The sequence below is a fragment of the Lonchura striata genome, chromosome 28 (assembly GCF_046129695.1).
Source record: "Lonchura striata isolate bLonStr1 chromosome 28, bLonStr1.mat, whole genome shotgun sequence".
In the NCBI taxonomy this organism is placed as follows: domain Eukaryota; kingdom Metazoa; phylum Chordata; class Aves; order Passeriformes; family Estrildidae; genus Lonchura; species Lonchura striata.
The window spans coordinates 2,009,275-2,032,751 of NC_134630.1; the positions used below are offsets into that span (position 1 = coordinate 2,009,275).

The 23,477-nt window shown below is 49.2% G+C and overlaps 1 protein-coding gene across 5 annotated transcripts in view; it reads left to right on the top strand.

Moving 5' to 3' along the window:
- Window positions 1–23,477, top strand: part of PIP5K1C (phosphatidylinositol-4-phosphate 5-kinase type 1 gamma) — a 49,962-nt gene that overhangs the window by 21,378 nt on the left and 5,107 nt on the right. For 2 of the 5 annotated variants that reach the window (XM_021528219.3, XM_021528214.3), the window contains exons 2-17: window positions 4,397–4,428; window positions 7,162–7,248; window positions 7,548–7,678; window positions 8,273–8,390; window positions 10,375–10,527; window positions 13,034–13,333; window positions 13,836–14,041; window positions 14,926–15,009; window positions 15,495–15,543; window positions 16,467–16,551; window positions 17,270–17,431; window positions 17,591–17,620; window positions 18,350–18,491; window positions 18,758–18,790; window positions 21,131–21,235; window positions 21,481–21,613. In XM_021528219.3, the coding sequence (XP_021383894.1) occupies window positions 4,397–4,428; window positions 7,162–7,248; window positions 7,548–7,678; window positions 8,273–8,390; window positions 10,375–10,527; window positions 13,034–13,333; window positions 13,836–14,041; window positions 14,926–15,009; window positions 15,495–15,543; window positions 16,467–16,551; window positions 17,270–17,431; window positions 17,591–17,620; window positions 18,350–18,491; window positions 18,758–18,790; window positions 21,131–21,235; window positions 21,481–21,613 (1,850 nt within the window). The remainder of the gene's footprint in view (window positions 1–4,396; window positions 4,429–7,161; window positions 7,249–7,547; window positions 7,679–8,272; window positions 8,391–10,374; window positions 10,528–13,033; window positions 13,334–13,835; window positions 14,042–14,925; window positions 15,010–15,494; window positions 15,544–16,466; window positions 16,552–17,269; window positions 17,432–17,590; window positions 17,621–18,349; window positions 18,492–18,757; window positions 18,791–21,130; window positions 21,236–21,480; window positions 21,614–23,477) is intronic. The other 3 variants (XM_021528215.3, XM_021528216.3, XM_021528218.3) reach the window with 3 other exon arrangements.

Below are 23,477 nucleotides of genomic sequence, written 5' to 3' on the forward strand. Positions count from 1 at the left end.
AATAGAAATACTCGTGTAGGGACTTTAACTTCCACAGCTCCTGTCTTGGCATTCTTGTTTTTGACTTTGCCTGTAAGGCATTGACTGAGCAAGTCTATATTGGGGTCTGATGCAGCAGGGAATCATGTCCTGGTTACAGACTCCACATCCCCTTGTTGTCCAAATGGGCTGCTCATGTATGTCACATTGTCTTTTCTCAATGGAGAAAGTGAAAAAGAAGATAGGCATGCTCCTTTGTGACACCTTCCACCAGACCAGGCTGGGTGCAAATGGCAAACTGAAGGTCTCTGGTGTGCTGGATTTCTGGGAGAGTCATGCTGTTGCAGCCTCCAGCCAAGGAGCTTATGTAGCATTTATATTTTCACATATTTTTAGTTCCAGTCACTTTGTATGTCCTTATAAACCCTTAAATAAAGTGAAGATTTTAGTAAAGATGCAGCAGCAGTTCTGATCAGAGAAAGGAAGTCCACTGGTTATTCAGATTTGTTTTGACTTCTCTAGGACAATCATAAAGCATCAAATACTTACAATTTATAAATATATGCCTGTGTGTATTGACCTGTCTTATAAAGAAAACTTGTTATTAGATCATGTGGGCACTGCCCAGGCTCCCCAGGGAATGGTCCCGGCCCCGAGGCTGCCAGAGCTGCAGGAGCGTTTGGACAGCGCTCTCAGGGCTGCTCAGGGTGGGGTGTTGGGGTGGCTGGGCAGGGACAGGGGCTGGACTCAGTGGTCCTTGTGGGTGCCTTCCTACTCAGGATATTCTAGGATTCTGTGATCTTAAATCAGACTTCTGCTGGATTTTTGTAAACCTTTTAAGAAATTCCTTTCCGGTGGACAGAACCCTCTAATGCCTGTTGTGATGATGAAGGGTTTTGGCAAATCAGCCTGCCTCAGCTGGTTTGGGGGGAGTGGAGGGGACACCTTCCAATATCCCAGGTTGCTCTGAGCCTCATCCAACCTGGCCTGGAATACTTCCAGGGAATCAGGGGCAGCCACAGCTTCTCTGAGCAACCTGTGCCAGGCCCTTCCCACCCTTACCTTGTGGAGGTTTTGCTCCTCTGGCTGATAGAGCTGAAACTTGAGCCCTTTTCTGTGCAGAGGCTTTCCAGGAGGAAATCCCTACCTGTCCTGCAGGTTGTCAGCTTAGTGGTGGCGATGTCCAGTGTGACTGTGAATATGGAAAAAACACAAGTCTGAGATGGAAATTGCTGAATGCCACAACTGAAGTGTTTATTTCAGAAGCTCCATGGAAGCTCAAGCACTGGGACAGGGTCCCTCAAAGACCTGAACAGATGGGAACAGAACTGAAGGCAGCAGTTCAAGCATGCATGAAGTGCCTGGCAGAGCCCAGGCACAGACTGGAGGCAGGGCAGAAAGTTGGGGTTTCATCTCAGGGTTTCCCCTTCAAGAGCCTCTCATCACATTTCTGAGCATGGCCTGGTAAGCCACACCAAATCGGATAAGAATCATTTCAATTAGCTTGTTAAGTGTTGGAACTTCCAACAGCAGTGCTCCTGCAAACCCCAGCGCTGCCTCGTGGCTCAATAACCCCTGGAGCTGGAGTTAAATCAGATTTTGCCAGACCATCTGTCAGCTTGTTTGAGCCGAGCACAGCCATGTGACATGCACAGAGGAGTCAGTGGAAGATTTCTATATTTTCTGACTAGACAAGTTGATTTTATAAAGCCTTTTATTAGTGGTGGGGTCAGAGGGAAGTTTTGCTGGGGCTGCTCTCGCCACATCAGGCATCATTTCTCCCAGAGATCTGTGCTTTCTTGCCTCTAATACCTTTCCTTTGTGTGGACGGTTGGTGTTGATTCCACATTTGGTACGTGTACAGCAGCAGACACTTAAAAGCTGGGAATGAAAGTGACTTGTAATTATCACAAAATTAAAGATAATCTCCTGCTCTGGAATTGTGACAAAGTGCAGAAACGAGATTAGTGCAGCAGGAGACCAGTGGCAGCCGTGCAGGGACAGCACATTCCCCTGGCCCAGGGCTCTCAGCTGTGCTGCATTCCCAGCGATTTCCAGTGCTCAAGCTGGAGCAGCATTTGCTCCTTTGGATTCCCCCGTGGTCTGGAAGTGCTGCTTCAGCTTGTGCCCTGCAAGTTCGTTAGCCAAATGCTCACTCAGAGCCATATTTCCTGCTCTCTGGGCCATTGCAGGGTGTTTTATTCAATGATCACAAAATTGTGTTGGCTTAGGCTAAAGAATGATTTTTCAGCACAGTTTGAGCTCACAGTGGTCCTGAGCCATGTGGTGCTTCAGTCCAAGAGCTGGAGGAGTGACATGTTCATGTCACTCGTGGTGTGTGTCACCTGCCTGTCAGTGACACCCCCTCACCTGAGGGCCTGAGTGCGTGACAGAGGGGAGCTGCTCTGCACCCTTCAGGGTGCCACTCTGCTCACCTCTCTCTGCCTCTTTGCAATGGCATTGTGTGGCACAGGGAGTGGCATTTCAGTGGCTGTTCCTGAGGCAGGAGTTGGGCACTGTTTAAAAGAGAATAACAAGAAGTGACTCTGCCCATGCTGCCCTGGCTCTGCCCTGCAGGCTGGGCTGCAGCCCAGGGGTGCTCTGCAGACTGCTCCAAATGCCATGGGACAAGACCTGTTTCACATGAGGAGCTGCCCAGTTTGTGGAGATCAGGGTGGTGAGACACCTGCAGCACTTCTGAGTCAGAGCAGCTTCATCTCCCCTATGATCACCAAGGGTTTTTTGCTGGGTTTGTTTTTTATTTGCTTTCCAGAATCTGAAATATTTTCCAAAATGTAACTGAGTCACACACTTCCCTAGTGTTGTCATCCCATTATGGAATCTTGGAATGTTTTGAGTTGGAAGGGACCTTACAGCTCATCTTGTTCTACCCCCTGCCATGGGCAGAGACACCTTCCACTGTCCCAGGTTGCTCCAAGCCCCATCCAACCTGGCCTTGGGCACTGCCAGGGATCCAGGGACAGCCACAGCTGCTCTGGGCACCCTGTGCCAGGGCCTCACCATCCTCACGGGGGAGAATTTCTTTTCAATATCCCATCCAACCCTGCCCTCTGGCAGTGGGAGCCATTTCCTCTTGTTCTGTTCTTCCAAGCCCTTGTCCAAAGTCCCTTTCCAGCTCTCTTGGGGGTGCTTCAGGTACTGATGCCCAGATTCTTGCTCAGGCCCCTTCTGAAGCAAGCAGCATCACTGCTTCTCTTTGAGGGAGTTGAGCAGGTACCATGGGTAAACCATGAAGTTCTTCCTTCACCAATGGGGGGAGATGCTGCAGCAGCAGGAGTTGGGTTGGGTGCTCTTGGGCTTTTCCTGCTCTCCAGCCAGGAGACAGAGGACAGAGGACATCCACTCTCTCCCAGAGATGATCACCCCCTAATTTGAGTGTAGATGAACTCAAAACTGCACTCAATGGTCTTTTGCATAATTAAGCCCTTTCTGAAGGATTATGGATTGATAAGGATCTGTGCCTGTAGGAGCACTGTAGGACAGGAGCAGGGAAACTCATACATGGAAGTAAGGCCTTAAAGCTGTCCCTTGAGTTGGGGTTCTGTGCAGGAGACTCCCCAGTGAGAACTGGTCTGTGCACACAGAGGTGCTGGGGGCTGCTGGAATGGTGTGAGGAGCTCCTCTCCAGCAGCTCTTGATCCTTCCTGGTCACTCTCAGGAGCCAGCTGGGCTGGATCTCACAGTCCCACGTTCCACGCAGGAGCCTGTGCTCCCCACTGTCTGAAATTAAGGAGTTTCTTGCAAACTTGGGCTCGGAAAAACTCAGAAAAACAAATTCCGGCTAGGAACTGGGAGATGGCCTCATGCCAGAAAGTCTGGGGCCTGTGTTTCCAGCTCTGATTATATACCTGAAAGCTTGAGACAAAACCCTGATTTCTACTGTTGGCTGTTAGGAGCAGCAGTGGCTTCTCCTGAGACAGCAATAAAGATAAATGATGCGTTCATTTGTGTGATATATTTGGACATAGGATTCTATAAATATATTCAATTATCAATATAGTTTGTCAAGTGCCTTCTGAGTGGCTAGAAAACAGCTTCAGGGGTGTCTCTCTGGGTTTCTGTGTGGATCCAGCTCTTCAGTATAGTGTGGACCCATTGCTTAATGGGGCAGAAGAGACTCCCAAGACCTCTCTGCTGAAGCCTCTAGGAAATAGTATGGCTGGGAAAAAATGTACACTTTTGTGCTTCTGAATATGAAATTGTTCAGGTGACTCCTGTATCATCAGATTCCTGCACTAGTGAAGCTGGACACCAAGTAAAACCAGCTGGTCTAAAGGCTGTCTGCTGTACTTGAAAAGACAAACATTGAGCTGTTTTCTGAGAGTTTTGGTGGTTGGGTTGGGGGTTTTTACTGGATAACCCTACTTTTCCTGATGCTCTTCTCTTTTGTCTGCAGGTCTGGGCCCAAAGAAAACAGCCATCACTGAGGTGAGATGTGTAAAGCTGGGTTGGACAATCCTGTGCTGAGAAATGAGAACACAGAGCTCTATGCAACTCTTCTGCCTGCCTTTTTTGAGCAAAACTGCATTTCAAAATACTGACAAGATTACTATTAAAATCTGTATCTGTTATTTGGGAGAAATAAAATTAGTGGTAGGTCTCTGGGGTCCCTTCATTGGCACTTCTGCAGCCACAGGAGTGATGTGGAGGGATTGTGCCCATCATGTGGCTGGTTTTGGCTATGTGATCCATGGCTCCTCCACATTGGTGACTGAGGTCACTTCTTCCACACCAGGACCTGGAGGTGGCAACTGGAGAGTGCATGTATTGGGCATCCCCAGGCCTCTGTGGTGGGTCTTACCTATCATTGTCACTGCTTTTAATGAAGGGATGGGACTACTTTCAGGCTAAGAATGATTTATTGCTCAGATAAACATCAATTTCAGAGGCCATCAGATTTAGAGGAGCAGGCAGTCAGCCGTAGCACAAAGCAGTCACAAGTTCTTTGTTACATAACAATACATAACTTCCTAACCAACAGACAGTTGCCACAAGGTTTATTTTGCTTTTCTAACCTATCATCTTTGCTTCTGCTGCACTAGCCAATGGATTATTATCGTATGTATACACATATGCTTCTATTATAACTTCTAAACTCTTAGCTTATTCTATACAACCACAGCCCTACATTATAAACCCTTCATCATCTTATTAATACAGTTTCTCACTTACTTAAGGTATATTCTTACTTACAATTATAGAAACATAAGTTTATGATTTTTCTGCTTAATGTCTGTGTACTGTATTTTTGCATCAGTCCAAGCTTCTCCCAAGGCTGCAAATCAAACCCTTCCGTGTCTGTGGAAGTTTCTGTTTTTCTGATTCCCACACGTAGTGAGTGAGTTAGGGAGGCTGTGATTTGTGAAGCCCTAAAACAGGGGAACATCTCCAGGGACTCATCTTCTCTTGTAGATATTCCAGGTCACAGGTTCTGAGTCACTGTTACCTTCTGGAGCAAAATTTCACAGTTGGCAGCAGGGAATCTAGTGGGAGGCTCTGTGCCTGAAAGCTGTTCCCTGAAACCCACACCCATGGTTTAGGGCATCATGTTCAAATTTGTTTGATCAAATTTTCTTACATTCCTCCTCCCATTCTTCACCTGGGATGATGAGCACTTGTGTCCATGAACAGCAAAATCTTCCCATAAAATTGCATGGAATGCAACACTTGATTCTTTTGTACCTGCACAGCAATATGCATAGTAGGAAGCTCAGCTTCTGTGGCTGCATCATTCAGTACACAAATAGGGCCACTTTTTCTTGCCCTGGAAACAGCCACAGGCAGAGCAGGAGACTGGAAGAGCCTTGTGTCACTGCAGTTCCTAGGATGGCAGTCCCTTCCCCTGCCTGTGTCTGCTCATCGCACTGGGAGGATGATGGTGAGCCATTGGCAAGGCAGGTCAGCACAGCTTGGGCTTGTGTGGAGTGAGATCCAACAGGCTGGTAGAAAGAGAGACTGAGTTGAGCTGCTGCTCACAGCTGCTGGGAGAGGAGTGCTGAGAAGCGAGGCTGGCCCTGCTAAGAAAATAGGGTAGGAAATAGGATTTTTGAAGGAGAGCTCTGGCTGCCCCTTAGTATGAGAAGTACGAGTAGATTGACCAGAAATAACTGCAAGCTCTTGATCAAAAGCTAAAGTACAAAGAGCTTCTTCGTCTGGGCAAAATTATCCATTGTCTGCTGGAGCTATTGGTTCGGAGCTGGGTCTGTGCAGCACTCAAGAGGGACAGGGATAGAACAGTGTCACTTGGGAAGTGACCTTGAGTCTCTCTGCATGTTGTTCAGAGGAACATCCAAAGCTGTTCTGCAATGTAGCAAACCCCAAAATGGTGCTGGTTTCTCATCAACATTTCTAACTGTCTGGTGGGCTCCAGGATCCATGGAGAGAACTTGGGTGTGGGTGCAGTGTTAACTGGTGGTGGAATAGAGTCCCTAGGGCTGCAAAAGGAGCTGCAGGGAACTTCCCAACACCTGGTTACACTGGGCTGTTAAAGGAGTAGCCACAACCTGCTACCTTCTGGGTTGGCAAAGAAGGGCCGAGGCAGACTCAGAGGTAGGAGAGGAGAAGGGGACAGGAGCAGGTTTGTCACCCTGAAGTGCTGGCAGTCTATAGCATTTCTGTAAGCTCCAAAACCTGTGGGAGAGACATTCCTGTGGCTCAGCCCTGGAATTGTAAACAGATGAGATCTTGCTTAAATGGATTATCTCAGTGTGAGTGGGGCTGGGCTGTCCCTGATCTCTCCAGCAAAACCCAAGGTGTCAGTGTGACACCTGAGGGCGTGGGATTTTAAGAATAAGTCTCTGGCTGTTTGATTTAATACATCAGTGTTTAAAATCAATGGGATTTTAAATCAATGGGAAACTGCACTCAAGCACCAGGGGAATCTTGGCAGCCGGATCTTTTCCGAGCTTGGCATCTTTGCTGGGGGCTCTGCAGCAAGCAGTGGGGGTGTCAGGTGGAGCGTTGCTATTCTAATCTTCATCTTCAGGGGTGGAAGTATAATTCAAAGAGCTTCAGTTTCACCTATTGGCACTCTGCAGGGTATTCTCCAGCAGTACCATGATCTCTGTGTGCACTACAGTGTGGGAATGTGGCCGTGCTGCTCAGTATGTGCTTGGTGGCAGCTCAGCCTGTGCCCTGACTGTCCCTGTGCTCTCCTTGCAGGGCCCCTCACTGCCAGGACAGCCGGGCCAGGGAAGGAAGATTGGCCATCGAAGCGTGGATGCTTCTGGGGAAACCACCTATAAAAAGGTTTGGGTCTGGGGAGTGGGGGAAGGCACCCAAGTATGGGTGAGACTGAGAGAAGTTATGACCCAGTAGTTATTAATCTGGTTGAGATTTTATGCAGCACTCTTGGACAGCACAATCCTGTAAATAGCAAATCTGAAGCCCTAATTCATCTCTTCAGCAGCTGGGTAAACTTGATTAGCAGCATGTGGTGCCTGAGATGACCCCACAGAAACACAGACATGACTGTGTTGTAATGCAAGGGATGTTATTGTGATTATCTGCTGTGAAATGCTCACCAACTGCTCTTTTCCTTTTGCCAGACCACCTCATCCACTCTGAAGGGGGCCATCCAGCTGGGGATTGGATACACTGTGGGAAATCTGAGCTCCAAGCCAGAGAGAGATGTCCTGATGCAGGACTTCTACGTGGTGGAGAGCATTTTTTTCCCAAGGTAAAGGAGAAGGGGAAAAAATGAATGCACAAATTACTTCTTTTCTTGTCCTCTCACTGATTTTCCAAGAGAGCTTCCATCTGTCTTTAGATCAGAGTTGCATGTTCTGAATGCTTTAAATCTGCTCCATGATATACAAACAGAACAGTGGGAAGTGTTGGAATCTGCAGTGCACTGGCTTGCAGGGGAGCACAGTGAAAGATGCAGTACTGTGTACTCCAGTTTGTTACCCTTCCTATGTGTTTGTCTTTCTAGCTGTCCATCTAGAGTTTCTTCCACAAAATCATACCATGTTTTGGAAGCAACTCCTTCTGGGAGCTCTCTAACTGTGAATAAACAAAGCTCATAAAAGTTATGTTCTCTGTGTAAATATATTATGCTTGGCAAGTTCCTTTAATCTCTGGAAATAGATTTTGGCAGATAGTTTGAAACCTGTTTTCCTGTTTTCCTACCACAGAAGAAAGGTGGTGGTGGTTGTTCCAAAGATGTCTTTTTAGCAAGGCTCAGTGCATGTGAAACACACAGTAGCTTTGGTGTGACTGCCCATGCCTGGTGAGTGGTAACAGGCCGTGCCCATGTGTGTGTTCTGTGCAGTGAAGGCAGTAACCTCACCCCGGCTCACCACTACGCCGACTTCAGGTTCAAGACCTATGCCCCAGTGGCGTTCCGGTACTTCCGAGAACTCTTCGGCATTCGTCCAGATGATTATTTGGTATGGATATATTTTTAGATTTTTCTATCGTGTCCTCCTTTATTTACCTTTACCATGAGGGTGGGCAGGCCCTGGCACAGGGTGCCCAGAGCAGCTGTGGCTGCTCCATCCCTGGGAGTGTTCCAGGCCGGGTTGGATGGGGCTTGGAGCTCGCTGTTGTAGTGGAAGGTGCACATGCCCATGGTAGGGGGTGGAATGAGATGGGCTTCAAGATCACTTCCATCCCAAAACATTCCATGATTCCAAGTCTGAGTTTGCTGAATGGCAGCTGCCAGCCTGTACTGGAGGGAGGCCACAACCTGCACACAGTGTGAGCTGTGTAAGCCCTGCAATGGGCTTGCCTCACTGGTCCTTCTGGTAACAATAACTTACTGTGTTTACAAGCCAAAGGAGTTGTGTTCTGCTGGGTGCGACCCTGTAATGTCCCCTGCAGCTCTAAGGACAAAGATGGGAATTTTTTCTTGTGTACTCAGTGGAGAGCTATGTGAGTGTGTAGTTATGTTAATCATCTTAAAAAGACAGAATAAACCACAGCTTGTTCTTGTGCTTCAAAAGCTCTTCAGAGCTGGAAAGGCTGGTTTTCAAATACCTTGGAGAACAAGCTGTTGGAGCTTTGAGTGCACTGTGGTTGAATTTGGGCCCTTGCTTTTATGTGATATCCTGTTCTGTGTGAACTGGGGAAGGAAACACATCCATGAGTGCACATCCTCCCCTTTTGGAACAGCCCTTTTTGTGTGCCTTCACCTGTAGATCGGGGTGGTCACAGCTGAACACCTGCCAGTGAAACAAACCTGTGCCAGTGCCTGGTAGGAGGGTAACAGTGATCTCCTCCTGTGCCAGGCAAGGAGTTTGCCTCAGTTGCAAAGGTCATGGCTCTGATTTGTTGTTTCTGCGTCTCCTGACTGTCTCTTGCCTGCCACAGCAGCAAATGCTTTTAATTATGCATGAGATGATTAGCTTGATCAAGTCTGGGATTGTTAATCTGTGCAGAGCTGAAAGCCATTTTCATTACATGATGAGCATTTAATTTCTTGTTCTGATCACCTCCCTCTCTCCATCTCACCTCTCACTGGGCAGTTCTGTGATCCTGCCCTGAACCCACCTGACCCCTGCACTATCTGAGTGGGCACTGAGCTAAAAAGTGCATCTGCCTGCTTTGCTTTCTCCTTTTTTTCCTCTGCTCCTGGGCAAGTCCTTATTTGAGGACCTGCTGTTTGTGTCCTGATGACCAGATGTGCTCTCCCAGTTCAGGTCCCAGTGCAGAACTCTTTGCTGTGTTTGAGGAGGGCTCATCTCTTTTGATTGCACACCTGGGATAAGACTTGTCATGTGTTTTTAGCAGGACTGATGGAGCAAGGTGTAGCTGTAAAAATAGAGCCAGGTTGGATGGAGCTTGGAGCAACCTAGTCTAGTGGAAGGTGTCCCTGCCCAAGTATGAAATGAGACGAGTTTAAGGTCATTTCCAGCCCAAACCATTCTGGGATTCTGTGAATCAGGCACTGACTTTTGCAGGGAAGAAGGAGCACAAGACCAGGGGAGGCTGCTGAGAACAGGCTGTGTGTTGTGTTCCCTCCAGCACAGTGATATGTGGTTCCCCGAGCAGGCTGTGGTGTCTCCTGGAATCTCTGTGCTCGTCAGCATGTGCTGGGCTCTGCTCAAAGAGCCTGAATGTGATACGTGCGTGCAGGCACAATGGGAACAGATAAGATGTCATTATAAAGGCTGGATGTTCCTGAAAGCAGATGATTAGTTGGATACTGAGCAGTTGGGATGCTCTGAACTGTAATCTTAGTCTCTAATTATAAATTGTCCATCAGTTTGGTTGCTCAGACCAAACCTATAATGAAAATAGTTCTCACTTGAGCTTTGCTACCCCTTAATCTCCCAGGGAGACGACATAATAGGGAAAGCCCTTGAGGGCATAGAACTCAAATCTGCAATAACTGGCGGATAGAATGTCACCTTCTTTTCTTTTTCTTGCCAGTATTCGTTATGTAACGAGCCTCTGATCGAACTGTCCAACCCTGGGGCCAGCGGCTCCCTCTTCTATGTCACCAGCGACGATGAATTCATCATCAAAACTGTGATGCACAAGGAAGCTGAATTCCTGCAGAAGCTCCTTCCTGGATACTACATGGTGTGTATCACCCAGGACCTCGGACCCAGCTCAGCTTTGTCATGGCAGCTTTTCTGTCATGGCAGGGCATGTCCTCCACCTGGGTGTCTTGTGGCCTGCCTCCCACACCAGGAACGGTGTTAACAGCATGTCATTAAGCCAGTCCCAGAAGCACAAATCCTACTGATTATTTGCAAACTGTGGGTAAACATGAGGCAGATAATTGTGCTGTAGTTTGGAGGCATTTATGGCCTCAGAATGGCTTCCCAGATGCGTGCTTCTGAGTGTCCTTTTCCCAGAACTAGTTCATTCCTCTTCACTTGGCAGTGTGCATCTGCCACAGCCTGCATTTGAGGATGGTTGCTAATTGCAGTCATAGAATAGGAAAACTCTTAAGATTGGAAAAGACCACCAAGATCATCAGGTACAGCCTTCAACTCAGCACCATGATGGTCACCACTAAACATTGTCCTCAAATACCACACCCACACATTATTTGAATGCTTCCAGGAATGGCAACTCCATCACTGCCCTGGACAGCCTGTTCTAATCCTTTACAACCCTTTCCATGAAGAAATTTCCCCTAATATCCAACCCAAACCTCCCCTGGCACAACTTGAGGTTATTTCCTCTCATCCTATCCCTTATTCCTTGAGAGCAGAGCCTGACCCCCACCTGGCTGCATCTTCCTGTCAGGGACTTGTGGAGAGCAAAAGGTCCCCCCCTGAGCCTCCTTTTCTCCAGGCAATAATGCAACCACCCTGGTTTTGTGGGGAAAGCACTGCTGTCCCTGAATCTCTCCCATTCCTGCTGTTTGACCATTACTTTGAGGATTGTCCTGACTCCCACTGGCAGCAATTCCAAGCTGCAGGCCCCCAAGGTACCAGCCAGCTTTGCGTATCAGTCTGGCAAGGCAGGATATTGAGACCTAGAGACTTGCATTGGGTCAAGTAAATTGGACCCAAACTTGCTGTTTTGGTGTAAAAACCAGGAGCTGGTCTCCCTGCACAACCATGCTGGAGGCTCCAGATTTATGGATGAGGACTCTTGACATTCAGTTACAATGACCAGGGATTTGTTTGTTGTGAAGATGCCAGGGAGAAGGTGATGTGAAGCAATGCTGCTGTCCCATCTGTGTGCCTGGTGCATTGGGGTTATGTGATCCTACACTGGTTCTGTGAAAATCCTTTCTTTGCTCAATACTTACTGGGGAAAATTTACCAAGAGAGGCAGGTTATGGGATGTTTGTGTGTTAGTGACAGCCAGGCCAGGAAGAAATTCTTCCCTGTGAAGATGGGGGCACAGGTTGCTCAGAGCAGCTGTGGTTGCTTCATCCCTGGGAGTGTTCCAGGCCAGTTTGGACTGGGGTTTGGAGTGCCCTGGGATAGTGGAAGGTGTTCCCTGCCCATGGCACAGGTGAAACCAAATGGTCTTTACAGTCCCTTCCAACCCAGACCATCCTGAGATTGTGTAAATCACTTGCTTTTGCAAAGGACACTCACATTCCTGGACAGGATGAGTTTTCTTGGAAAGCACTGCCTGTTGCCTAATGTGTGTAGTAAATCAGGTGTGGACTTTTGAGTGGGAATGGAGTTGCGCTGTTAATCCTGCCATCATCAGTCAGTGAATTAAACAGAACTTACCTGTGTGATGCAGAGTTCTGAGTGACCTGTTTCAGCTTTCCACTGTCTTTGGGTTCTTTGGTGCTATCCCTGATCACCCTGCTGCTCCTGGGAAACCACTCATAACAAAGGAGTCAGGGAAAGGAAGCAGGGTGGACTCATCCTGAGTTACTTCAAAGCTGTTTCCATATACCTGCCTCTATTACTTTTGGCACTCTCCAAGAGGGCTCACTGCTGTGCCCAGGTGAGCTAAGGGGATGAAATTTTAATACAGTCACGTTTCTGCTGTCTGTCAGAACCTGTCAGGTCTGTCTTTCCTGCCACAGCAAGCAGATAAGTTCTCTTTCCTTCCCAAATGTGCCCAAAGCTGAACAAGCAAATCCTGCCTGTCATGTCATTCCTAATTATTCTGCAGGCTAAAAAAAGGAGATGACAGCAGAACAGGATATCCGTGCTTTCTGGTTGACTGCTTTATAAAGCGACTCTGCAACAGGAGGAAAACATTTATGTTGTTTTGTTTAAAAAATAACCCTGTCCGTGTTTTATTCTGGGCTGGAGAACGGCTCTTGATTCTGACATGGTGGAGAGATAAAGAGAGCTGTTATTTTTAAGCTTGAAGTTCCCACTTACTGTGTTTATTTCTCAGTTTGGTTTCCTTTTTTTAGCTGCTGTACTTGGGGAAAGCAGGGGATTTCTGGACTTGGTTATTTGCCCAGAGAGTGCTGAACATCTCAATCCCTATATTTTCAGGTCCTAAAGCCACTGAAATGCAGGACTTTGTCAAATGCATACACTGAGCTCCTGTTAAGTTTCTAGTCCCACTGTTGACATGTTTTGTGGTGAACACAGCAGGAATATTCTGCTCAAATGACCCTTCTCCATGCTTCTTTCCACCCTTGCTACAGAATCTGAACCAGAACCCCCGGACACTGCTGCCCAAGTTTTATGGACTGTACTGTGTGCAGTCCGGGGGCAAAAACATCCGCGTGGTCGTGATGAACAACATCCTGCCTCGAGTGGTGAAAATGCACCTGAAATTCGACCTCAAAGGTTCAACCTACAAACGCCGGGCATCCAAGAAGGAAAAAGAAAAGTCCAGCCCTACATACAAGGATCTGGACTTCATCCAAGATATGCCTGAGGGCCTGATGTTGGATGCAGACACCTTCAGTGCTTTGGTGAAGACGTTGCAGCGAGACTGTCTGGTAAGGAGGGGGCAGCTCAGGGACAGGGTAAGGAACTCCCGGGCATGAGGAAGAGCAATTCCCAATTGAGAACCTTGCTAATCTGCTGACCCCAGAGTAGGATCAGTCCTTTCCCCTGCCCTTTTCCCTGGAAGCCAAGCAGTAGAGTTGGATCTCATGGCAGCCTCTGAGGACTGAGGCTGTGCTCCTTTGCCTGGTGCATCACACTTCGGCAGCCTGCTCCCCTTGTAGCTGCTTTGCTGGAGCATTTTCCCAATCACTGTGCAGCAGATACAGTGGTGTTGTTTGCAAGCCGTCGGGCCTTTGCTGTGACTGTGGGATGGCCAAACTCTGTGCAGTCAAGCCCAGAGATGACTGTTGGTTTAGAAACTTTCAGGCTCTGTCAACGAGTTAGTGGGGATGTGGATGGGATGCTTTGCTTTGATTTCATGCTTTGGGGACTGTACTTCTGCTGCTGGCTTGATATTTTGTCCTTGTTCTTGAACTCAATATTAACCTGTAGGTATTGGAAAGCTTTAAAATCATGGACTACAGCCTCCTGCTTGGGGTTCATAACATAGACCAGCACGAGCGGGAGCAGCTGTCGGAGGGAGCGCACAGCACGTCGGATGAGAAGCGCCCTGTGGGCCAGAAAGCCCTGTACTCCACAGCCATGGAGTCCATCCAGGGAGGGGCTGCCCGGGGGGAGGCCATAGACACGGATGACACGTAGGTGAAACCTGGGCTCACTCGTGCTGCTGGGAGGGGCACAGGTGGAGGCTGCAGTGGGAAATCCCTCATGAGGCCAACAGAACTGTTCAAGGGAGCAGCTCTCCTGGGGTTTTGGTTGTGCTGCCATTGTGGTGGGAAAGGGGGAAGCTAGGGTGGAAAATAGTTCTGTAAGGCTCTGGCCTCACAGCACTTGCATGTCTTAGGCCAGGCTGTAAACTGTCAGCTTGTGTAACAGCCTCTAAACATCCACCCATTCCCTGGGGAGGAGACACTAGCTCAGTTCTAGCTCAGCACCCAAACACTGGAGCAGAAGTAGGGATCAGCCTGTCCCTAGGAGCTTGGAGTTCTCCATCACTCCTGCCTCTGGAATCCCTGGCAGTTCCCTGAGGCCATCCCAGTGGGGTTAGCAGACAGCAGTGTAGCCAAGTGCTGGAGTCACTGCTGGAGCTGGAGGCTGGGGGTTGCCCCAAGCCTGTGCTGTGCTTGACCTGGGATGCTGCCTGGCTCCCTGGCTCTTGGGCTAAGGAATGGTGGGGTTTGCTGCTTGCTGCTGTCTGAAACCAGCTGCTGTGGGTTTGATGGAGGGTCACTCCTGAGAACTGAGATAATACTGTGGTGTTTCCAGTCCTTCAGGCATCAATAATTGCAGCAGCAGCCTGAAGGAGTGTCTGGCACTCCTGTGCTTTGGTTGTGTGCTGGTGCCAATGCTGCACTTTGGCAGAATGGCATTAGTATGGATGGGACTGGGAATACCTCTGTCCTTAAGGATTTACTGCCCTAATGGCAGACAGCTCTCGCTGACCCAATAAATAACCTGATCCCCAGAGCTTGGGTGTTACTGAGCTGAGGCTGCACTTGCTGAAGTTCTGCTTTACCTGCAGGATGGGAGGGATCCCAGCAGTGAATGGCAAAGGAGAGCGTCTCCTGCTGCACGTAGGAATCATTGATATCCTGCAGTCATACAGGTAGGTAACCTGGCAGTGTGTGTTGGTTTTGTATTTAATTGATATTTGGTGAGGAGAAAAACCTCTAGCTGATAACATCTCTTTTAGTACCAAGTGAAAGCAGGGGGCATGTTCTCTCCTGGAGACTGTGAGGATGAGTAGATATGGCTGCCCCAAGCTGGCTGTTGGTTTCCATCATGTCCTTAGAACAGCTGGGGATACACAGACCTTTGTCCAGGATGATGAGCTGCTCATAAAGAAGTAGTTTCCCACTTCAGTGTGGGAAGCAAATCTCTAGGAGTGGAAGGGTCACCTCTTCCAGCCCAGCTCCTCCTTTCCTGTGGTGTTCCCAGGCAGTCCTGACCTCCTGAGGGAGATGCTGGAGAAAGCTCAGTCCTGGTGACATTGGCAGCTCAGGGATCTCACCTATAGGGTATGAAAGGGGGTTGGTACAAGTGCATGCCTGAATCCGTATCTTTATTTCTCTCTCCACTTCTTGGAATTAGGTTCATCAAGAAGTTAGAACACACCTGGAAGGCCCTTGTCCATGATGGGGTGAGTGCCTGTGCAGAGGCAGGAGTCGTCCAAGCCTTGCAGGATTACTTGGTGGCTATTTCTGGAACCTGACCTGGCACAGCTGCAGCTGATGCAAGGAGCAGTATTTGCTCCCCATTCCTGCTCAGCAGGGTGGTGCCATTTATTCCCAGCCAGGTTTTCTTGCTCAGTCCAGCTCCTCACATGTTGAGCTGTTGTGCTCACAGCTTTCCTCCCTTGCTCCTGTCTCCCATGACACCAGGATTCCTGGGCTGTCAGGAGCCCTGTGCTGTTCTCTCTGGTGACTGGCTGTTTCTACCTCAGCAAGCTCTCTGCCAGCAAATCCCTTTCCATGTTTCCATGCTGGCTTCATTCCTGCAGCAGCCAGGTGTGTGTTTCTGAAAGAACAACCTTGGATGTGGAAACCATTTTTCAGCCTTGCATTTTGTGGCTTCCCTTAAAGTGGCAAAGAAAATGTGGAGATGCCAAGTCATGGAAGCACAGTCAAACATCAGAAGCAGAAAGAGCTTCAGTTTTACTATGTTAAACAAGAACATTTGAAATGTTTGGAGACCCTTGGCTGAATTTGGGTATCTGTGTGACATGCAAAGGTATCCAGGTTTGATTGGAATGGCAGCCAGCAAAGCCAGAAGAAATTTCATGTATGCAATCAGGCCAGCGTTTAAAAAAAATCCAGGAAGTCTACAAAGGACTAAAATCACCAAAATCCATTATAAAATCACAGCAAGAATATAATCAAATGCAATCAGAGGCAATGCTTCAGGGTTATTTATAGCATTAATTAGAGTGTTTCAGTTAAGCCTTTCCATTTTAAGGCTCTGTCAGTGCTAAATGTTGGAATAAAAAAGACTGTGTTGGTTCTTAAAGAAATTCTGCCTTGAGGGATCATTTTAAAATTAAACAATTGCTTCTTGCTGTTGTAGGACACGGTGTCAGTACACAGACCCAGCTTTTATGCAGAGAGATTCTTCAAATTCATGACCAACACGGTGTTTCGCAAGAATTCCTGTAAGTACCAAGTTCAGGGATTGCTGTGCTCTGAGGTTTTACCTTGGTCTTGCTGTTGCAGGCTTCACAAGGAGTCTGGGGTGAAGCCTGAGCAGGATTTTGCAGTGGTACAGTTGTGAAAGCTGGGGGTGTACAGCCCGGAGAAGGCTCTTAGGAGACTTTGGAGCCCCTTCCAGTGCTTAAAGGGGGCTTAGAAAAAGGAGAGGGAAGGATATTTTATACAGGCAGATAGTGGCAGGCAAGGGGCAATTGTTTTGAGCAGTCAGGATTAGATTAGAAGTTAGGAGATCTGAGGGTGGGGAGGCCCTGGTACAGGTTGCCCAGAGCAGCTGTGGCTGCCCCATGCCTGGAAGTGTCCAAGGCCAGGTTGGGCAGGGCTTGCAGCAACCTGTCTAGTTGCTGGGCTCTGTCTCATTGCATGGGCTCTAGTGCCTATGTCCCTGCCCATAGAGGGGGTGGAATGAGATGGGTTTTTAAGGTCCCTTCCAACCCAAAACATTCCATGATACGGAGCAAAGCTGAGAACTGCAGAGCCCTCAGATTGTCACAGCTTGCCTTGGTTTGCTCAGGCTCTCACCCAATCCATGCAGCCGACCTGGGTTCAGTCCGGAAGGGATGTGTGAGGGCAGAGCCTCTCCTTGTGAAGGGAGAAATGCCTTCAGTGTGCCAGTAGCTGGTGGTGGTACTTTGACCTTCTCTGCCCGGCTCCCTCTGCCAGCCCTGAAGTCGTCCCCCTCGAAGAAAGGGCGCAGTGCCTTGCTGGCCGTGAAGACGGCGGGTCCCACGGCGGCGTTCTCGGCCAGCCAGCTGGCCTCCGACAAGGACGACACCCAGTACGACCTGCGGGCGGCCAGGAGCTACCCCACGCTCGATGATGAAGGTGACAGCCACCCTCAGGGTATTGCCTCTGTGGTTACCCTCTCTTTCCTAGCAGTTCTTTAGGATCCTCCCTTGTTCTCATCAAGTTCCCCACTGTGCACCAACTGCAGATCTTTCCTCATGGATAGCTCTTCATTGCATGTCTTGCTGTGCTTTGCAGGTGCTAAACCTAACCAGGACAGGGAAGAAGGTAAGAGTGCATTGTTTTGTCGCAGCACCAGCAGGTACTTGATGCAACAGCTCTGCATCAAAGGAGACCAACCTTGTGGGGTTCTGCAGTAAAAATGGTTGCCTGCATCACTGCTGCAAGACATTACTGGTGCCAAGGAGCACCATAAGCCATATCCCAAAGCCAACAGAAAGTTGCATTTTCTACCCTTTTAAAAAACGATTTTACAGGGTGTGACTGGGAACTGCAGCACTCCAATGACAGTGTTTGGGCAGTTATAACAGGCAGGATCTTGCCACTGGAAAACAGAGGAATGGCCTGGTTCTGTGCTGCCTTTCCTTCACTTCCGTCTGGCTGCATTTACAGCTCTTCCAGTGCATGGGTGTTGGATTGCTCCCTGTGCAAAGCACTGAACACTCAGTTCATCTCTTAATTCACTTGGATATTTATCCCTGATGATCCAAGCCTTTAATCCAGCTTTGGTCACCAGTGAGAAATCTTCACTGGCATTCTGTTCCCTGCCTGTTGTGCTGGAAGTGGTGCTGACTGGCTCTCTCCAGAGGATGCCTTGGGAGAGGCAGTCATGACCCAGCTAAACTTCTGCCTGTCTGTGGTTTGAGTGCCCAGTCCCAGTGTGGGTGTGCAGGTTCATGGTGGAACAGCCTCGCATGAGGCTGGTGTAGGTGAAGTGTTGGTGTTTGACTTAATCATCTCTTCTTCCTGCCTCTCCCCTGCCCTGCTGTGGGCCAGCAGGCAGGCCAGACCTGCTCCCTTGCACTCCTCCTTCCTTTGAAGAAGCTACCACAGCCTCCATAGCCACAACACTATCGTCAACATCTCTCTCTGTTCCCGAGCGATCCCCCTCGGAGACCTCTGAGCAGCCCAGGTACAGGTGAGGAGACTTTCCTGCTCCCACTGCTGTCGAGTGGCTGCTGTTGCTCTCCGTGCTGCAGATCCGCACTCTAGAATGCTAATGACCGATTTTAATTAAATCTCTCATGGGAGCAAGCAGACACAGCTTTGATGGGATTAATTATTGCTGGAAGAAGTGTCAGCTGTTAAGTAGAACATCTCCCTCATGGGATGTAGAGGTATAGGGACAATGCAGGATTTCTGGCTTAAATTGCTCCTCCAAACTCTTCTGTTTTTTTTCCACAGGAGGCGTACACACTCCTCAGGGCAGGATGGCAGGTGAGAAATGTGTCTCCTGTCTTCTTGTCTTGTATTCTCTCTGCTGCACAGAGACCTCATGTTTATCCCTGTGCAAAGGTCGCTTAGAAGGCTGAGTGGGAATTTCAGCAGCTCCAGGATTTTGGCATGGATGCTGAGCTGTTTCTCCAATCAGATGATCCCCACTTCTTACAGAATTTTCCTTGTAAAGCATATTTCTTAGTGCTTTGAAAATACCAATTATTTGATAGGAAATGGTCCAACAGTGTTGTCCAAATTTACCCACTCACCTAGCACTAGAGTCAAGGAAGGTCATTTAAGTTCCTTTAAGCAAGAAAGTGAGCCCTGACAGCAGGAACATTCCTCCTCTGAGCATCTGCTTGTGGCTTGGGCAAAGGGAAAGGGCTTTGACTTTGTGAGGCACTGAGCACCTTCAGTCCCCTCAGAAGTAGCTTCCAGTGTTTTCAGAAATCTGTGAGGCTTTTCCCCTCCTGTGGTGTTTCAGAGCCAAGGGCAAAGTAGGACAGAAATGCTGTGCTGCAGAGAGGTGTCTGATTTTAGAGGCTCTTACCATTAAATTATTGTGCATTATTGTGGAATTATTTTGCATCGGTAAAAATTACCCCAGGATCTGCACGAGGAGCCAGTGGATGCTGCTGGCTCTGCCCTCGCTTTCCAGGACATTGTGTAGGTGTGATAGGCTTTGAAATGACATCAGAGACTCAATCCTAGGATGTGCCATAGCCAGAGGAGCCTGACAGCCTGATGTCCTCTCTCCCTGCAATGTTTGGTGCTTGGAAGGAAAGGCCTTTGGAAGATGAGGGTTTGCCCCATGTTACAGGCATCTGCTGTTGTTCTGAACTTTGAGTGATTTGCTGAGTTCAGTTGACAAGCACTGTGAAAAAATCCCTTTCTATGGTATTTCCTAATGAAAATACCTCTGGATGCTGCATGTTGCTGAATCTTGGTAAATTCCTATCCCTGGAAGACAGGGACCCGCTCACTGTGAGAAGTGTCAGGGACTTAAGAAGCACCTCATATCCTGCAGAATCCAGTGTTAAAAATTGCTGAAAATTGGAGACTTGCACCCAGGCCTCAGTGGTGGGGCCCATGAGCCAAATGCAGTGACTTCATCCAAAAGAGTTCAGGCTCAGTGGTACCTCCTGGAGGGAGGGAGCTGCTGTAGTGTGTGACTGCTCATCCAGAAATAGGTCAGGTGAATCAGAGTGACCTGGGAGAGTTCAGGGAGCTCAGTGGCTTGGTCAGAGTAGATCTGTCTGTCACAGATTTGCCAGAGCTACACTGATTGTCTGCAGGTGTGGCCACCTTTGCTGTTTTTTGCCTTATTGGTCCCTTTCTAATGTCAGTGCCTCCATGTGCCCTTCCTGGGAGAGTAGGGACCTGTGCACTTGTGGAACTCTCTGGGATCCCCTGGTAAAAACCAGGCAGACACAAATTTATTAAAGGAAGAATTTACATTCCCGTACTGAGCTGGTAAAAACCTTACCCAATTTGCTCAAGAATGTGTCACGCCTCTGGTTATTCTGGTCTGCTGGGGAATTCAGTCCAGGTTTGAAGTCCAGCCCTGTGAGGAAGAGTGTAGCAAATTCCATGCATGGAGCTGGACAGAAGTGTTGCCCACTGGCCCCAGCTCTGGTCAGAGCCAGCCTGGAGCAGGGCAATGCTGTCAGTGAACCCAGAGCTCAGCCCTTCTCTGACAGCTGCCCCTCAGCTGGGCAGACTCCTGCTTCTCCTTCCCATGTGGACAGTGCAGCCAGCCTGCTAGCACAAGTAATTACTTTAATAGCATGAGGTATTAAAGTGAAGATTGTCAGAAACAGTTCCAGAGTGTGCAGATAAATCTGATCTCAACCCTGGAGCAGCTTTGGTGTGCTGAGTCTTCGAAGAGGTCAGAAGCTCTGGCCTGGTGCCAGGCTAACTCTGGAAAGAGGTTTTCCCTTGAGGCCAGTTCTTTGCTCCCATTCTCCATCTGACGCTGCCCATCTTTCCTGCTGCACTGGCTGTTTAACTCCTTTTCTCTTGTCCTCTTTTCCCACCTTTTCCCACCTCTTTATTCCTGAATGCTGCAATCTTCCAGAACTGACTCTTTTTCCTGGGAGTTTTGGTTATCCAAATCCTCAGTCCTGGGAGGTGTGAGTGCTCCCTCTGAGCTGAGATCAGCCACTGAGTCTGTTCTGGTAGCCCAGTGCCATGATAGCAGCAGCAGCAGCTGTGTGCTGGGGCAGAGCTGCACAAGAGGCTTGGCTGGCTCTGGACTGATTCAGGCCAATCTAAAATTGAGGGCTTTGTGTAATTCGTGTCCAGCTGAGTCTTTGGACCTGTCTCCCCTTTGGTTTCCAGGTCACATGAGGAGGTGCGAGTCCAGGAGGAGGTTCAGCAAATCAGTGTCGAGCTGGAGCCCAAGTGTGACGTTGAGATTGTAGCTCCTGAAGAAGAAGTCAAAGAGTGAGTGTTTCGAGTGTTGAGCAGAGCCCATACAGTGGGTTTTGAGCTATGGCTGCTTCTGCTGGAGGCTTTGCTGGAGCTATGGGTTTTCAGTGGCGCTGAGCACAGTACTGACCTGCCCTGCCCTGACGTGACCCTTCAGGATGTGATAGCACAGCATCTTCAGAAGCTCCTCTAACAAACCCATTTTGCTTGCTCCTGTCCTGACTGCAGTGACTAGACTGTCATTTCTTTCCCTTCTGCAGAGAGGCAGCTTCTTCAGCCTGTGCCATTGTCACATCCACAGCCACCGTAGAGGTGGAGACAGCCAGCCAGGCCTCGGAGCCAGCCAGCCAGGCCTCGGATGAAGACGATGTGCCAGTCACAGACATATACTTTGTAAGAGACCTTCTCCACCTGACCCTTGGGGGGTGATGGGAAGGGTTGGACACGGCTGTCAGTATCCATTCCACGCAGTCGGGTGGGCAGTGGCTGCCTTGCACCACCTTGGTGTGGAGCACCTTGAGACCACGGTGCTGGGTGAGTTTTTGAATGCAGGGAACTGGATTAAACTTGGAGAACTCAGAACAGCATCTAGTGGGGCTCACACAGGTGGCACTCCTGCTGTGGATGTAGCTGTAGCTGTGCGGCTGTACTTCCAAATACAAGTGTTTATCTGGGCCAGCACATTTGCTCCTGGGACAAGCCAAGGTGATGTGGGTGCAACAGAGAGGTTCATCCTTCCTCAGCCAGAGATCTTGGCTGCTTTCCTGACACAAACATGGCCTAGACCCAGAGGGAGGTGGTTGCAGAGGGTGACCCTGGGCTCTGGTGAACTCCGGCTTTTCCTTTCCCTGCAGGCTGCATTAGGTGATGCAGTGGGAGTCTAGTGCTGAGCCAGGGAGTAAGTTGGTGGTTGGCAGCAGAGTGCCGTGAAGCCTGGCGCTGGTCCTCACTCAGCTCCCACAATGGCTGAGCAACTTCTGCAGACCAGAGAAGAAGTTTTTTAGCAACGTGTACCTGTCCCATGGATTCCCAGAGCACAGCTGAGTGCCTGTCCTGTGAGAGCTGAGCTCTCTCTCATGCCTGGGCACTGGAACCCTCATTAAAAGAGGTGCCTGGCTCCTCTCTGCTCTGACTTGTTGTTGTTGGTTCTGTGGTGCTGGACACGACCTGAACCCGTGCAATGGGCTCCTTTCTAAACTAAAATGCAGCATTGGCCTTTCGCTGGGCTCTTGTGACCCTGCTGCAGAGCTGCTCACTCATTGCCAAGTCACTCTGAGGCTTGTGGGAGCTGTGGAAAGAATCAGCCCTGTTTTACAGCTTGTTTGGGGTTGGATGCATGCTGTTCAAAATGCAAATGGCTCCTCTAACACTGCCCCCTCCTTGCCTGTGGATGGCAGCTGTGTGCAGGCAGATCCTGCCTGCTCCCCTGGCAAGTGTCTTCTAGTGAGGGTCAGCTGCTCTTCCTCCCTGTCCCTGGGCATATGAACTGCCCACAGCTTGAGGGACACCTCTATCCAAGAGAAAATTCTGCAGAGTGTGTTCACAGTGTGACTGACTGCTCATCAGCATTTCATACTTCATCTGAGTCTGAGTTTTGCATTAAATGTGTGTCGTGTGCTGTGGAGTGTTTATTACTGCTGGGATGAAGGGAAAAGCTGATCTGAGTTCCCATGGGTGCACTCCTTGGAAAACCACTTGAGCTGGAGCTCAGGTGAGGCTGCACGCGTGCACTCAAGTAGCACCACAGCTGCTCCTGCAGGAGTGCTCAGGGGCAGTGGTGGGTGAAGGGATGGTGTGTGTGCAGAGGAGGATTTGGCCAGTCCCAGGAGACCGTGATCTGATGACTGGAAGTCTGCTCCTGGAGAGCACTTCATTCTCCTGTTTATCCCCAGGGAATTAAAGTGCAGAGTTGTGGCAGGGCATGGGCGCCGCTCTTCCCTGCACGGCTTTCCCACCTGCTCACTGTTCAGGCCTGGAGTTGCCCAACCCCTTGTTTTTTGCTTTCTCTTTCATCCTCTCTTTCACATCACCCTTTTTCTCCTCTGTTTCCTTTCTCACCTCACTTGTCCTGGGGCCACTCAGTTCACAGATGGGAGGTACTGGATTTATTCTCCCCGCCAGCGCAGACTCCGAACTACCTCGCATTCCTCTGGGATTGTAAGTGACCACGCCAGCACAACACGTAGGGGAGCAGAGCTGCAGCTTTGAAACACTGGAGCCAGCATCCCATTTCTCTCAACAGCTGGGGCTCTGGATT